Source organism: Natator depressus, chromosome 26 (assembly GCF_965152275.1).
Source record: "Natator depressus isolate rNatDep1 chromosome 26, rNatDep2.hap1, whole genome shotgun sequence".
Classification (NCBI taxonomy): Eukaryota; Metazoa; Chordata; order Testudines; family Cheloniidae; genus Natator; species Natator depressus.
Window position 1 is genome coordinate 10197466 of NC_134259.1, and position 15386 is coordinate 10212851.

The following is a 15386-nucleotide window of genomic DNA, read 5'->3' on the forward strand; positions in this document are numbered from 1 at the left end:
GTCACAGCAGAGTGCTGGGGGAGAGCTCTCCCAGCGCTCTAAAAAAACCACCTCCATGAGAGGCACGGCTCCCGGCGCTGGCACACTGTTCACACTGGCGCTTTACAGCACTGAAACTTGCTGCGCTCAGTGGGGTGTTTTTTCAGACCCCATGAGCGAGGAAGTTGCAGCCCTGTTAAGTGCCAGTGTAGACAAGTCTTAAGTGACACACCTTAATTGCATGCTGGGATTAAAAGCATATATAGTTTGATCACCGAGTTGATGTGTAAATAGCTATAAAGCAGGTAAAAACTGATAAGTTCCAGGAAAGCAAGAGCAATGGATCTGGAAGCTGAACGGATATTAAGAGAAAAGACATGTTTAATTTTGTTTATATCAATTCCCCAAACGGTTTTAAAAAGGACATCCATCTGTATCTTTCTGTGTATTCAGTAAGCTATAGCTTGCACAACATGTTAAAACAGTAATAGACGTTGCTTAACTATTTAAGAATAACACTTTGAACTGTTCTCTCCAGACTGTTTTTGAGAGATGGTCACATAGTTCTCTTTAAAAACAGATCAAACTCTGGCACATCGAGCACTTCCTGCTCATGGGGCACTGGCTACACTCCTGCTTTTCTGCTGCTTGTACTGCCACAAAAGAGAGCCCTGATGCCGGCAGAATCAGCAGCACAGGAAAAGGAGCAAAACCAGCAGGCTCAGCTCGGGGTAACAAGTAGCCAAAGAAACTAGGACTAGAAATGCGAAATGCCAGAACAACTGGAGGGAGGACCTTCCTCAGTGAGGTACTTCAGAGAGTAAGATGAACAGAGGAGGTGGCGAGGAGATAGAAAACAGAGGAAATAGGAACATGCATGAGTTAACATCATACCTTCAGAGGCAGGAAGAGGGATCAAGAGTTGATATATGATTGGCAGGGGAGGTGGTCCATGAGATTCTTTTACAAGAAATGGCCCACACAGAGAATTTAGAAACCTCTGCTTTTTAAAAATTCTAAGTACGGGCAGCACACAGACCACATGTGAATGGCCATGACTTTGCTTGGATTGTGAGGCTTCTACTCGGGTATGAGTCCCTATATCGGCTACTCGTGGCAAAAATCTAAACCATATCCTGGGTGAAGAGAAATGGTGTTTGCTGTGAGCAAATGATTCACCTCATACCTTTGATCTTCACTAGACAAACTGAGTACACTGGCACCCAGGGCAAAATATGTAATACCTGAAACAAGCTGCTACTCCTCACCTCTACCTACACACTACTCCCCTTCTCCTTTTACAAATCCTTTAATATACCTCTCAAAAACATTCTTCAATAATGAAGTCAGTTTAGTGTTTCAACTTGATTCCGGCAATTTACTCCATGCAGAAAAAGCTTTTCAAATCTTGTGTAAATTTAACTTCATCTGTAACATGCACATGTTGTGAGCATTCAAAGCTTAATATTTGTTCCTTTCAAATGATTAGATATCAGCACATTCTATGAATATTAAATAGTCACAGAAGCCTGGGACTTCTGCTGTGTCAACTTGCCTCCATTTGACACAAAACTTCTTGACAGATAAATTTAGATTATTATTTAATTTTTTTAAAACATCATAAAATTGCAAAACTGCACTGTCTTGGAAGAGATCAGTACAAAAGAATTCAGAAGTTGAGCTTTTGAACTATATTCGATAAGAAACTGTTATGTGAAGTGTTCAGAGATGTTCCAGGCTGTGGAGATTTTTATTTTTTTTTTAATTAACTCATGATGTTTGAATTTTCAAGTAAAACACTGACGCCCTGATTTAGGAAAGTATGAACATGTGTGCTCAGGTTAAGCTTTTGGATATTCTCCTTTGATAAATTCTTTGTACGTTGTCTAATGCGGTTTTGCATCACTGACCCCTCAGGCCTTGTAAGTCAAAGCTGACCTGCTATATTGATCACGAGAGTTTCTGCGGCAGACAAGATACCGGCTTTGTTTTTTCCTAACCAGAAACTAACATAACCTATCTTCCTTTGTTACAGTAGTAAGCGAGTAAAGAACAACCATAACCAGTTATCTTTCAAGATAGCTAGCATTAGCACTGGGCTGGGTTAATACAATACCATAGAATATCAGGGTTGGAAGGGACCTCAGGAGGTCATCTCGTCCAACCCCCTGCTCAAAGCAGGGCCAATCCCCAACTAAATCATCCCAGCCAGGGCTTTGTCAAGCCAGGCTTTAAAAACCTCTAAGGATGGACATTCCACCACCTCCCTAGGGAACCCATTCCAGTGGTTCACCACCCAACATATTCCATACAATGCCAAACATATTCCGTAAAATGCCTTTCCAATTTTTAAGTTCCACACATACTGGATAAGAATTATGCTACTGTCAGGGTTCCTTCCCCCACTCTGAACTCTAGTGCGTTCTGAACTCCTGGTAGATGGGATGCTTCCAGGTGAACGGAGGCGGCTATGCACAACTCCCACAGCCGGAGGGCTTTCCGACAATAGGAGAGAGGAGCGGGCTCCACCCTGCTTGTTGATGTAAAACACAGCAGTGGTGCTGTCCGTCAGAACTGCTACGCACTGACCTTTTAGCCAGGCCTGGAAGGCGTGGCATGCTAGTCGCACCGCCCTTAGCTCCTTGATATTGACCTGGAGGGAGAGCTCATCCTGCAATCACAGGCCCTGTCCGTCACTCGCCTGCAAGCACTCTGATGCAAGCACCCTTTCTTGTCCCAGCATATAAACAATGACTAAAACGCCACCAGTCTGATAGGAAAAAAAAGTCCACTCCCAAACTGGAGTCTCTCATGCCGCAGTGGGGCCGAGAAAGCAGCATGCCAGCCTGCAAAGAGTATTAAGTTGGGTAAATCAGCAGACTCCATAGTAAATGGTTTTACTACCCACCATAAAAAGGCACAAGAATTCTGCTACATAATTAAGCAATGAATGCTCCAACGAGCTTCTGGCTGAATTCCCCTCAGTCCAATTCAGCTTGCAATAAAAGTAAAACTGGAAAGGATCTAAAACAAAGCGAACAGCTCGACTTTAGCAATGCTATTTCCACAGTGGCTTTATCTCTGTGTTTAAGCCTGGACGAGTTTGGGAAAAAACGCATTAGGTGGTCTCTATTAGCTTCCCTTTTCACGTCATATCCACGGAGATGGTGATTATCTTAATGGTGAGGAGTTATTCCAAATGAAAACTGACTTTTTTTTTTTTAAGCATAGAATACAGAAGACACTGACTGTAAAGTTGTTTGATTAGTGCCCCTGCATTTTTCTTCTCTCTCCAGCCACTCTCCTTTCGTCTAAGACATAGGAAGTTGGGTTTATGGCTGCAGAATCAATAATCCTCTTGTTAATGTAGTGACTTCCCATACAAAGCTACATTTTTCAGTAGTTTAAAATTTGTTTGACTAGGGCAGTGGTTTTCAAACTTTTTGTATTGGTGACCCCTTTCACACAGCAAGCCTCTGACCCCAACATAACCACCTTGTGACCCCAGTTTGAGAATCCCTGAACGAGGGGTCGCACGCTTTGTAGCTTGTGTAGGCTGAGCTCATTGCACCCACAAGGGGCTCCAGGCATCCTTCCCTTCTCCCTGTCCCCAGCTCCCTATGTGCCATTCTTCCCTCCCCCTCTATTGCAGGGACTCCCTGCAACCTCCCCCAATCTGCTCTCTGCCATGGGGTCTGTGCCCCCCCTATTCCTCCCACACCAGCATCTCCCATTCTCCCTCCCCACACCAGTAGCGTTGCGTGCACCACCTTTCCCACTTCCCCCACGTCATCCATTCCCCTCCATGACATTCTGGCCACTGATTCTTAGAACACACACTGGAATTTTGAAATTGATCAGGTGCAGCATTCAGAAGCGATTGTGATACACGCATAAGGCCTCCACAAGCTTTGCTAAAAATTTCACTCTGAGTTGAACGCTGTTTCTGAACTACTTTTTTCAACTCAGTCACAATGGACTTTTTGCCAAGGCTACATTGGCTGGCCTTTTATGAGGACACGATCAAGGGACTCCGGTGGTTATTACATTTCATTCTTCTCAAGAGAAGACAAATTCACTCTTCTCAGATAAATACATAGTAATTTGTCAGCAATATACAATGAAGTGGCGATACATGGAAATACCAGTCAACAAAAATCAGAAGAAAAAAACAAAAGGTGAGATTGTACTAGGTTAAGTAACAATTAAATATCTTAGTGGAATTGTATCACAATCTTGATAAACTGAAACTATGCCCTAAAAGTACACTATTGTGAAACAGTAATACATCACATGCCTAAGATCACACAAAATGTACAAAGTGCATACATTACCCAAGCCCATATAAACACATGGTCAGGATGCAATTTCAAGGGCAAGTGTGTATGGTAACACCCATTGTTTCATGTTCTCTATGTATATAAATCTCCCCACTGTATTTTCCACTGAATGCATCCGATGAATTGAGCTGTAGCTCACGAAAGCTTATGCTCTAATAAATTGGTTAGTCTCTAAGGTGCCACAAGTACTCCTTTTCTTTTTCAGGGCAACTCTGAATTTCCTAGTGGTTGAGGTTTTGACACTCGCACTATTGAAGACAGCTTCTGAGTAATTAAAATGTTGTTTTTGAAACATTCTAGCTAACATAAATACATTGCATATATGTAACAATGCTTAGATACTACAGACACACAATTCACCAAACCTAAAATATAGCTCAAGGTCCATATTTATCTCTCAGATCATAATAGTTCCTTTGCATTAATCCAAAAGGCTGGCAAAGAGCTATGCTTTGGTAAATAGCCTGAATTCCTAAAATTAGTATGGATACCAGACGAACTACAATGGCTCCAGATAACTGGCTACGTCCATCTCTAAGGGCTTTTAACTAGTGAAAATTGACCTTTCTGAAACCGTAATGGCTTTATTTGTTTAAACATTTCTCAGTTCACAGGCTTGCCAATAAACCTTGTAAGAATCTCATTTCAAGTGTAGTTCATGTCTGCAGGTCCCAAGCAAACAATATCACATGCTAACAGTTACAAAATGTTCAGCCGCTAATTCTCCAAAAACAAAGTTAGTGGAATAGGCCTGAGACATGATGGAGTAAGTCTTCAGTGGTCTAAAAAAATGAAGATGACTTTTTCATCTAAAAAAAGACTTAAACTGACCATATCTTCCGATTTCCGTGACTATCCCTTGACCCTATACGCGAAGGCCAGTATAAGATGCAAGATAAGGAGGTAAAAAGTAATGTGTTAAAGGTAAAAGCATTTGAAGCAAGCAGCAACATAATCAGATAGAGCTGCTCAATTTAAATGTGATTATCTTGAAGACAATGAGGGGCCTGGCCCATTCTTCTCTGCTACCCTCTCCCCCCCCCCCCCTTTTATAAATGTTTAGCTAAAATCTAGAAATAAGTGTGTTTGAGCTAACTCTCTTTATCCTCATTTGAAGTTAACAGGAAGGAACAAACCGAATAGGAAAGAAAACTGTCTCATACATGACAGGTTTCAGAGTAACAGCTGTGTTAGTCTGTATTCGCAAAAAGAAAAGGAGGACTTGTGGCACCTTAGAGACTAACCAATTTATTTGAGCATAAGCTTTCGTGAGCTACAGCTCACTTCATCGATGTGAGCATCCGATGAAGTGAGCTGTAGCTCACGAAAGCTTATGCTCAAATAAATTGGTTAGTCTCTAAGGTGCCACAAGTCCTCCTTTTCTTTTTGTCTCATACATGTGAGGGTCAGAGAATTTTGTCTCAAGGAAAACATGGTCTTAGGAAAAAGCAAATTCTTTTTTCTTCTTTCTGACAATTTCACCTAGACAAAATATCCCTTCCTATTTCTGAAGTAAGCATTTCTGCAGCTTCCACAGTATGCATCCGATGAAGTGAGCTGTAGCTCACGAAAGCTCATGCTCAAATAAATTGGTTAGTCTCTAAGGTGCCACAAGTACTCCTTTTCTTTTTGCGAATACAGACTAACACGGCTGCTACTCTGAAACCTGTCATTTGATGAAAGAAATATCAAAGCAGCTTTACAATTCTTAGAAAAGCTGAGGGTAAGAAAAGGACAAAGAACCTTTTCTGAAGAGGTAGAAGGAAGGTGAGAGGGCAGATCAGCTGAGTACTTTCTCCAGGCTATTGAAAACAAAACGAACACAAGGACTTTGACTCAGGATGCCTGAATTGCCTGAAGAGGTTTTGGATTTTTTCCCTTTGGCTGACCTGCATTAACAATCCTAAATGATTTGTTTAACGGGTTTGCCCTTTTCTCCCTACCGAGTGATCTCCTCCACCCGAAGAGTCTGTTTCTTGGGTAAGTGTTTTTAATTTAAACTACGCTGTCCATTTTTCACTGAAAGTCTAAGACTTCATCTTATATCATTTTTATGATGAATTAAGTGACACTTGAACAATAGTGCTTGGACATGCTAATACAATGAGTATCTTTCTTCCGGTCTTATTTTTCTTTCTTGATTCTATTCAAGATGCAGAAACAACCTTGTGGGTTTTATCCATCCCTTGACTCAAATAATGCACGAACAAGGGTTTAAGTAAATGTTTACTTAAACTCTCTCTGCAGTATTCCAAGTGCTTTTTTATTTTTATTTTAACTTCACTGTTGTTAGAACATACTCAGTTTTGGCAATAACGTATTATTTTAAAAATCTGGCAGTATTTAGACTAGTCTCAGATATGTCACCGTATTAAAATAGCACTTCCAGAAACAGTGGAGTAAAAGATACTCACAGGAACCCCAAGCAAACACTTATGTTCCTTGACAGCTTGTGGTAAAGTGATACTGGCACCTCTGTGCAGTTAAGAGCGAAGACCTTTATTTCCCACCCATTCCCACAGAAGGACTTTACAAGGAAACATATGCAAAGGGTATGTTATTGGCAGAGACAGTAAGGTCAGGGATAAGAAGCTGCCCTTCCTTTTTCTTAAGGTCTATTATATGATCTACCTTAATTATGTAAAAGTGATTCCGAAGTGCAAGGGTTTCGACAGAACAGAGACACTCTTCTAGATGAGCATTTTATCCTCAGCTGTAAGCATGATTAACTACACAGGTCACTTGCTTTCACTGAAATACACCTGCAACCTGAAGCATCAGAGTCGTACATTAGCTTCTTCAAGTATATGGCTCCAGAGATCCTAGTATTTCAACATACTTTGACAATCACCTTGCGGAAACTGTCACAGCACAATATGACAGAAGGAACAGTAGATGTTACTTTGTCCATACACCAAAACTTCAGCTGGTTACCTTTTGGAAGTTAGTACAAGGACAGTATTCTAAGCAGTCACTCTTTAAAGTAGGCGAAATCTTTTTTTCCAGTGTTCAATCATCTTGTTTCTCCTCACTATTTCCCCACTCCTCTACTCTTTTTATTCTGGTCATGCCTTCTTTCATTCAAAACAGCTTCCCAGTTATCCAAAATGTAGTGCTGGTCTACATCAGAAAATTAGATCAACCCAGCTATATTGCTCAAGGGTGCAAAAAATCCACATCTCTGAGTGACGTAGCAAAATGACTTAACCCTCAGGCAAGTTTATTACAGTGCTACATCGATGGAATAGTTTTTCCATTGATCTCGCTGTGACGTCGCACTCAATATGATTTTATCAAAGTATGCTAATGAGTGAATATCATGTAACTGGAATATGCTTCATGCAAAAGGTCTCTTGTAAGGTATCATTACAAAGCTTATAATCTAGTGAGTGTGGTCATCCTATTTGTATAAATGTATCCCTCTTGTATCTGAAACTAGAAATATGAAATATAACTTTGTAGTTATGCAAAATGTGGGCCATTAATGGTGGTTTGGAATCTTAATGGCTCCCATCAACCAGGACAATTAATTGTGGATAGCTCTGTTCGCTTGCAGGCCTTCCTGTGTGTCAGACTGGGAGGAATGAGGGCTTGGAGTTTTACAGTGACATGTGATCATGTCACCTGAACTGAAATCCATCTTTAACCTGGTGCTTTTCCATTGAGAACTAGGAGTGGGAACCCAGAGAGGGACAAAGGATTCCCGCCTGGTACAAAAGATATATAAGGGAGTGGAACAGAACAAAGGGGGCAGCAATCATGAGAAATCCCCTAGCTACCACCTGAGCTGGAACAAGGGCTTTGTACCAGGAGAAAGGATTGTGCCCAGACTAGGAAGGCGTCCAGTCTGTGACAGAAGCTTTTTGAAACATCTGACGGTGAGATTTTATCTGTACTCAGTTTTCTTACTGTACTAGACTTAGACTTGCGTGTTTTATTTTATTTCATTTTGCTTGGTAATTCACTTTGTTCTGTCTGTTATTACTTGGAACCACTTAAATCCTACTTTTTGTATTTAATAATTAATAAGTAAAAAGTGATTCTAACTCAGAGTATGTATTAATGCCTGGGGGGGGGGGCAAACAGCTGTGCATCTCTCTCTCTCAGTGTTATAGAGGGCGAACAATTTTATGCATTTACCTTGTAAAAGCTTTACACAGGGTAAAACGGATTTATTTGGGGTTTGGACCCCATTGGGAGCTGGGCATCTGAGTGTTGGAGACAGGAACACTTCTTAAGCTGTTTGCAGTTAAGCCTGCAGCTGTTGGGGGACGTGGTTCAGACCTGGGTCTGGGTTTGTAGCAAGCTAGCGTGTCTAGCTCAAACAGGCAAGGCTCTGAAGTCCCAAGCTTCCAGAGGGAAAATGGGCTCGGGGTAGTCACAGCACATCAGTTAGCAGTCCCAAGGGGGTTTCTGTGATCCAACCCATCACACTAGCTTTGGCCTCTTGGGGAGGTGGATTTACTACAGCGACAGGAGAACCCCTCCAGTCACAGTAATACGTGAGTACAGTAAGTGTACACTGAAGCCTTAACAAAATTAGGAAGGGACAACCCTATTGCCGAGCAAGCGTGAGTTTGAACTGTTATTCTGTATTTCACATTCATCCTTCTGAAATATCCTATGCACTTCTTGGATCACACACTGTATCCTGTACAATTAAAAAGATGTGTACCCCACCATCAGCATCTCAACAATAAAGAATGACGTAGGAGTTTGGATCTCACCTGCATCCAAAAGTGGTCTGTAACAAGGTAGTGATTCCCACACAGAAGAAAATGGTCCCAATCAGTTGGCTGGTTGCCCACTGGTCAAATCCAACACACATGGCGTCAGCTAGCAAAAAAGGTACAGCTATAGTTCCACTAAAACATGTCAGGTAGTGCTGCGAACACAAAGAATGAACAGCGTGTTAACACTGCTAATCACACGTACAAGAAGCTCCAAGATGCACTATTTTTCCTCTGCACTCAGTTTATTTATTGTTTTAAATTAACCACCAACTCTCATTGTTTTCTCAATTCTGATTCCGAATATTTTAATTCCTAGTGTTTTTTACTTTCCATGTTTAGCTACTTTTAGCCAACTACTAATGACTTCTACTTATAGATGATAAATTAGGCTATTTACATAGCTCAGTGGTTCCTGTTCTTATTCTTGATGAGTAGGTATCTAGGTAACCAGGCTGAAGCAGCTTCCAACTTACAGAAGCAGAAAGACAGCTCCCTCCATTTTGAAACACACAAAATCACAGGGTTTGAAGGGACCACAAGAGTCATCTAGTCTAAACCCCTGCCAAGATGCAGGATTTGTTGTGTCTACACCATCCAAGACGGATGGCTATCCAGCCTTCTTCTGAAAGCCTCCAGTGAATAAGTTTCCACAATCTCCGGAGGCAGTCTGTTCCATTGTCCTACGATTCTTACAGTTAGGAAGTTTTTCTTGTGATTTAATCTAAATCTGCTATGCTGTAGTTTGAACCCGTTGCCTCTTGTCCTGAACTGTGTGGCAAAACAGAACAATTCTTTTCTTTTTTATGGCAGCCTTTTAAGCAGACATGCCAAACCTGCGGAAAAAAAGCAGAAATGGGGCTTGTTTTGGGCTTAATTGGCTTGTGAGTTGCTTTTTGGCTAGTTTTTGGTTTGTAGCTTTTTGCTTGTTTGGCTTGTAGCAGCTTGTTGCTTCTTTTTTTTTTTTTTTTTTATCAGCTTCCGGCAAGTAGGGGCAAGGAGGGAAAGAGTCGGGGTGCACAGCAGGTCCACCAAAGTCCCAGACTGCACGCCGGGGGATCTTGTCAGATAGTGTGTTGGGATTCTTAGGGATTGGCTGGTTTGGGCCTTGTTTTGAAACGGGATTAGCTTGATTTTTGGCTTATTATGGAAGTCGGGGTGCGTATTTACCATGTGAAAGTTGACAGCTGTGCTTTTGAGTATTTGCAAACAGCTATTCTCCCCCTCCTCTCCCCCAGCTGTGTGTTATCTGCAAATCTGATCATTATGCTCTCTATTCCTACATCCAGGTCATTAATAAAGATGTTCAACATCACTAGACCCAGAACAGATCCCTGTGGAACCCCACTTGAGACCTCCCTCTAATCCGCCATCATTCCATTAATAGTTACTCTTAGTTTGCGGTTGTTTAACCAATTGTATATCCACTGAATGGTCGTTCTGCTGATGCAGCATTTCTCCAGCAGACTTATCAGAATGTCCTGTGGGACTGTGTCAAAAGCCTTGCTGAAGTCCAGGTATATTATGTCCACCGCATTTCTCCTATCCACCAAATTAATTCATGTGAGGATCACATGACAGACTGTCTGATTAGACATGAATTTAAATAGTACTTCAGTATGAAAACTATATAGGGGATAAATTCTGGAATGTTAGAGACGAGCCAATCATGGATTTATTCTGCTCCAATCCAAGTAGATTTAAAAAAATTATTAAAAAGCTGTATGTTCAACTACATAAGAAAAAGAAAATTCCTGCAGTGCTGGCTGATCAATCAGTGCAGGCAGAAAAATAAGCCACTTTGGATTTCTGAGTTGTCATTTGAGGATCTCCAAGTATTTTTACAAATACTAATGAAGTCTCAACACTCCTTTGGGGTAATTTTATTCCCCTTTTTAGAGAGGGGGAGAGAGATGAACGGACTTGCCCACATTCACAGAAAAACAGCGACTAGAATCCAGCTGTCTTGGCTGTCTGTTAAGTTCTACTATGGCCACATCTACACGACAGACTTCTGCTGGCATTGGTCAAGGACGCAGAGTGAGATGCATGACCAACAAAGCTGTTCGGGCAGAAGTCTGTAGTTTAGACAGAGCTATATCAGCAAAACTGTGCTTTTACCACTCGAGGTTGTTTCGTTGGCCGGGGGTGGGGTTATTATACCAGTACAAAGCACAGCCTTGCCGGTCTAGTTGTGCCCACACTCGAAGCACTTTGCCGGTACAGTACACTGATATTCCTATACCAGTGAAGCACTCCTCGTGTAGACAGTCTAACTCTCTAACTAACACAAAGTACAAATGCCTGAAAAGTACAGGAAACTCAGCAGGCAGGGGGTGGTGGTTTTTTCATAATTAACCAGCTTTCCAGACAGTGGATGCTGCCATCTTGGTGCTAGTCATTCCCAGAACTAACTCTCCTAAAAGCAGAACCTCCGAGAAAGATCTGAACATTAACACAGCATCTCTCCCATCTTCCATCCCTCTGTATTATCCCCACATGAATTCATGAGTGACAAGTTGTTACTGAATTTTAATTTTTAGTTGAATTAAAGAACACTTTGTTAGGCAGCAGCCCAAACGGTTATTTGTGAAGCAAGTCTCCAGTAATTCCTGAAATGCAACAGCTAGCAAGCAACATTATAGCTCATTGTCCATGGGTGAATTCTCGTGAGGTGGTGGTGAAGGGAAGGAGACATTTTGCAGGAAGGCTATCTTGCCACGATAGGTTTTTTTGCAAAAAAAAAAAAAAAAAAACCCTAGAAATGCTGGAGAAGAAAATTAGTACAGATATGAAAGTAGGGAAGCATAACAAATAGATAAGACTTTTATAAGCTTCCAGCTGTTTTAAAACTCCTCCCCAGTAGTACTTTCCATCCGTTCTGCTTCATTCACAATACACATAACTCTGTTGCCAGAGTGGGCTTCCAGCCTCCCAAACGACTTCAATAAGTAATCAAATGGACTCAAAGCAGAAGGCAAGTCACTAACATTGCTGAATATCTGTATCACGTACCATTATGTACTATATAAGAAAATGGTCAGCATTTTTAAAGATTATAAACAAAAAAATGGATTTCTTCAGAAATATGCGTTTTGAAATGTACCTGTAACCCCAAGAATATGCAGAGGTACCAGGGAGGAACATCCTCAATTGTGTAAATCATGTCAGCTCTCTGCGCATCTAAACTTCCACTGCTGTCCAGTGTCTCTGCCAGAGAACTCTGTTAAATTAAAAGAGGAAAAGTCAACAGCAGTTTAATGTTACGGAAGAATAACTGAATTTGGAATGTTAGACTTCTAAGGGACTCTTGAAGAGAGGACGGGGTTCTATTATTCCAAAGCAACATCGGTGCATATTAAAGCTTTAACCTTTGAGATGATCAACCGCTATCCCCAACTCTAACTACTGAGCATGCATAAAAAGATTCTCTTTCATAACCCATCCCCTGCCTATTCACACAAACAAAGCATAATCCTCCATTTGTGATATAACCACTTTGGCAGCAGATTATGCCAAACTAAACGGGGATTATCATGACTGATTGGTTTACACAAAGAAGGAGAATGAGAAAAAAAGAGTTAAGGAGCAGAACATTCTACAATGGATATTTCAAAAGTAAAATGGCTATCCTTGCATCAGAGATCTAAACTGAGGGCAACAACGTTTCAACTATTGTGATTTCATTCTAAGATGGCCTCTTACTTATTTTAGTCATGCGCAATCATTTTTAGCAACATAGCAAGCCCTATGGGGTTGCTGCTGCACACTGAAGCATGTAGGAAAAAATGCTGATGTGGCTACATTAGGTAAATCCAGAGCATCTTTAATACAGACAAACTGAGTTACTGTGGATTTACCAAGTGTAAACAAGATCTGAATTTGGCCTATACACATTAATACATCCTAATTAGGAGAGAGCATGCAAATAACTGGAAAGGCAGCTACATGTAGGGTAGTACCTTCCAGCCTCCTTAGATAGTCTGCAATAATTTCAGAATCATTATCCTATTTTCTACAGCAAAGTATTTTAAATACAATTTTAATGGCTTCATTTCAAAACTGGGGAATTAAAACTCTGAGATCAAAATACCTACATGTCTTTTAGTGCCAAGAACATTTGAGCAGGAGGGAGGATTTGATTTTATCATTTTAAACCCTGAATCATAACTTATGTAACTACTGTTCTGGCCTAATCCACACTGAACAAATTCACATGAAGAAGCCTTACCGCAAAACTGATAACTTTACCAGACTCCCCTTCCCTTTATTGAGATAAATCCAAGTAGAATTCCTACATGACCCAAATTTAGTTTATTGTCCAAAGCGTCATGGAAATCAACTGACCCATGACATTTCCTTTTCACACAGCACTGATTTTGTTAGCAAAACAAATACAACTGCCTGGGCTACACATCCATACTCAGATAAGTTACACAGGGGGCTGAGGAAGAATGAGGACATTGAGATTTTTCTGTGCGGAGTACAGCGATATTCGTATCCTAGAAGCTTACTCAAAATGTTAAGTTCCGTGTTTGGTTGAAGGAATGGTTGAAATGGGAGGAATAGCTCCTAAATGATCACTGAGGGGAAGCTGTTCAACGTGGCTCCCGTCTGCCAGACCAGCGGCAGCACTAAGGGTATGCTTTAACCAAAGGATAGCTAAAAACAGAGTGGAGAAAAAGCAATTTATTTTTATGAGAGGTAAATTAGGTGAGGTTAACCAGGGGGAGGAGGTACATAGCACTGACCTCACCTAGCCACTCTCATGGTAGACACTAAGTGCCTCTGTCTTCACTCAGGATTATACAGCAAGATAACTACAGCATGTTTTGCTTTGCATCAGTGAAGACGAAGCTGAGTGAAGAGCATCAGTAGGGAAAGGAAAGCTTGCCCCAGGGGGGGGGGGGGGGGGGGGAGAGAAGGAGATGCAGAGGTTAGTGAAAATGTGGGGAGACCCGATGGCACCTTTATGTGACATGGGGACTTTTCCTCTTCATTAGGTTACACAGCTGGACATCCATAAGAGCCCAATCTAAAGAGGGCAAAGGACAAAATCGAGACTGACAGTCTGTCAGAAAAGAAGAGCCCTCTCCTGGGAATTTAAGTATACTTCAAGAGAAATTTCTGTGATGGTTTCAGTCTCGTTGCAATAAAGCTCTGTTCAACTTCTTAAGAGTGTTTCTGTGCCTGCATACATTTCTCTTCATCCTTCCTTTTGCTCTGAGATTAGCATATGTACTTGCTGAGGATTGTTTATCAAAGGGGATTTTGTATTTTAATTAATTTTTTGGCTAAGTCATCAACATACTGACTAAAAAGGGTCAAGAGGGAAACACCGCCACCCTGTTCAATACAAGCTAAGCCTAATACCAACAGAGACAAACCGTTTCCTTGTGAACAATGCCGGAGTTGTTTTGGTGAAGCTATCCATCTAGGAGCACAAATTAAACAGGAGGGACAGTTGCCCTACACTCCTGAAGGCAAAATTCTCACTTGCCCCATTATCCAACAGAACACCTCAACACACCAAAGTCATGGGTCACTTTCCAAGGTCAAGTCCTTCCAAAGACTGAGTGGCCTGACCTTGACAAGTTGCCTATGACACAGTGGGCTCAAGTGACATTTTGGCCTTCACACATGTTCAGAATGCCTCAACATTAGGTACCAGATTTCACGCAAACTCCAGGCCATAATTTGGGGATGCCGATGTGCCTTCATTGGTCCTTGCCCCGCATTGGCCTCTTCTCTTGGTCTGCAGCTATGCTGAAGAGCTTCCAATAACTGTCCACAGCTGCATTAGCACCTTACTACCCTGAAACACTCCCCCCTGTTCTTCACAGGACTGGTGATATTGCACCAGTTCTACAGTGATGGCGGGAAATTTTCAAAGAAAGCTTAGTGTAGTCACAGCTTGGAGATAAAAGCGTTATTTATTGGCCCACTGTCCTACCTGGCCATTCCCCACCCAGACACAAGTTTACAACCCACCCATCTACAACAAAAGAGATTAAAAACCTGAAAATACATTTAGAAATCGAAAAAATGCAAACACACATCCAGCAACTCTGAGCCCAGTAGTCTGTCAGCTACACAACAACCACACTCTGGCTTCCACCATCCTCAGATCCTATACTTGCAGGATAACCCCACCACACTCCCAGGTCTGTATTTTTCCAAAATATTGTGTTCTGCACTGTCCAGCCCTTTGGGTGTGACCTGTATGCAAGAAGGCTGTTTGTGAGCAGCCCAGTTTGGGGGCTTCATCATCAAAACATTGTGAGGCACCCGAAGTTGCAGGGCAAACGGTGACAACCCCTCACTGGTCTGGACTGCA

General features: G+C 41.6%; 1 protein-coding gene across 2 annotated transcripts in view; it reads right to left on the minus strand.

Moving 5' to 3' along the window:
- SLC23A2 (solute carrier family 23 member 2) overlaps positions 1-15386 on the minus strand; it is a 109430-nt gene that overhangs the window by 27071 nt on the left and 66973 nt on the right. For both annotated transcript variants that reach the window (XM_074940224.1, XM_074940223.1), the window contains exons 5-6: positions 12156-12272; positions 9047-9204 (exon numbers count right to left, since the gene is read on the minus strand). In XM_074940224.1, coding sequence (XP_074796325.1) covers positions 9047-9204; positions 12156-12272 — 275 coding nt within the window. The remainder of the gene's footprint in view (positions 1-9046; positions 9205-12155; positions 12273-15386) is intronic.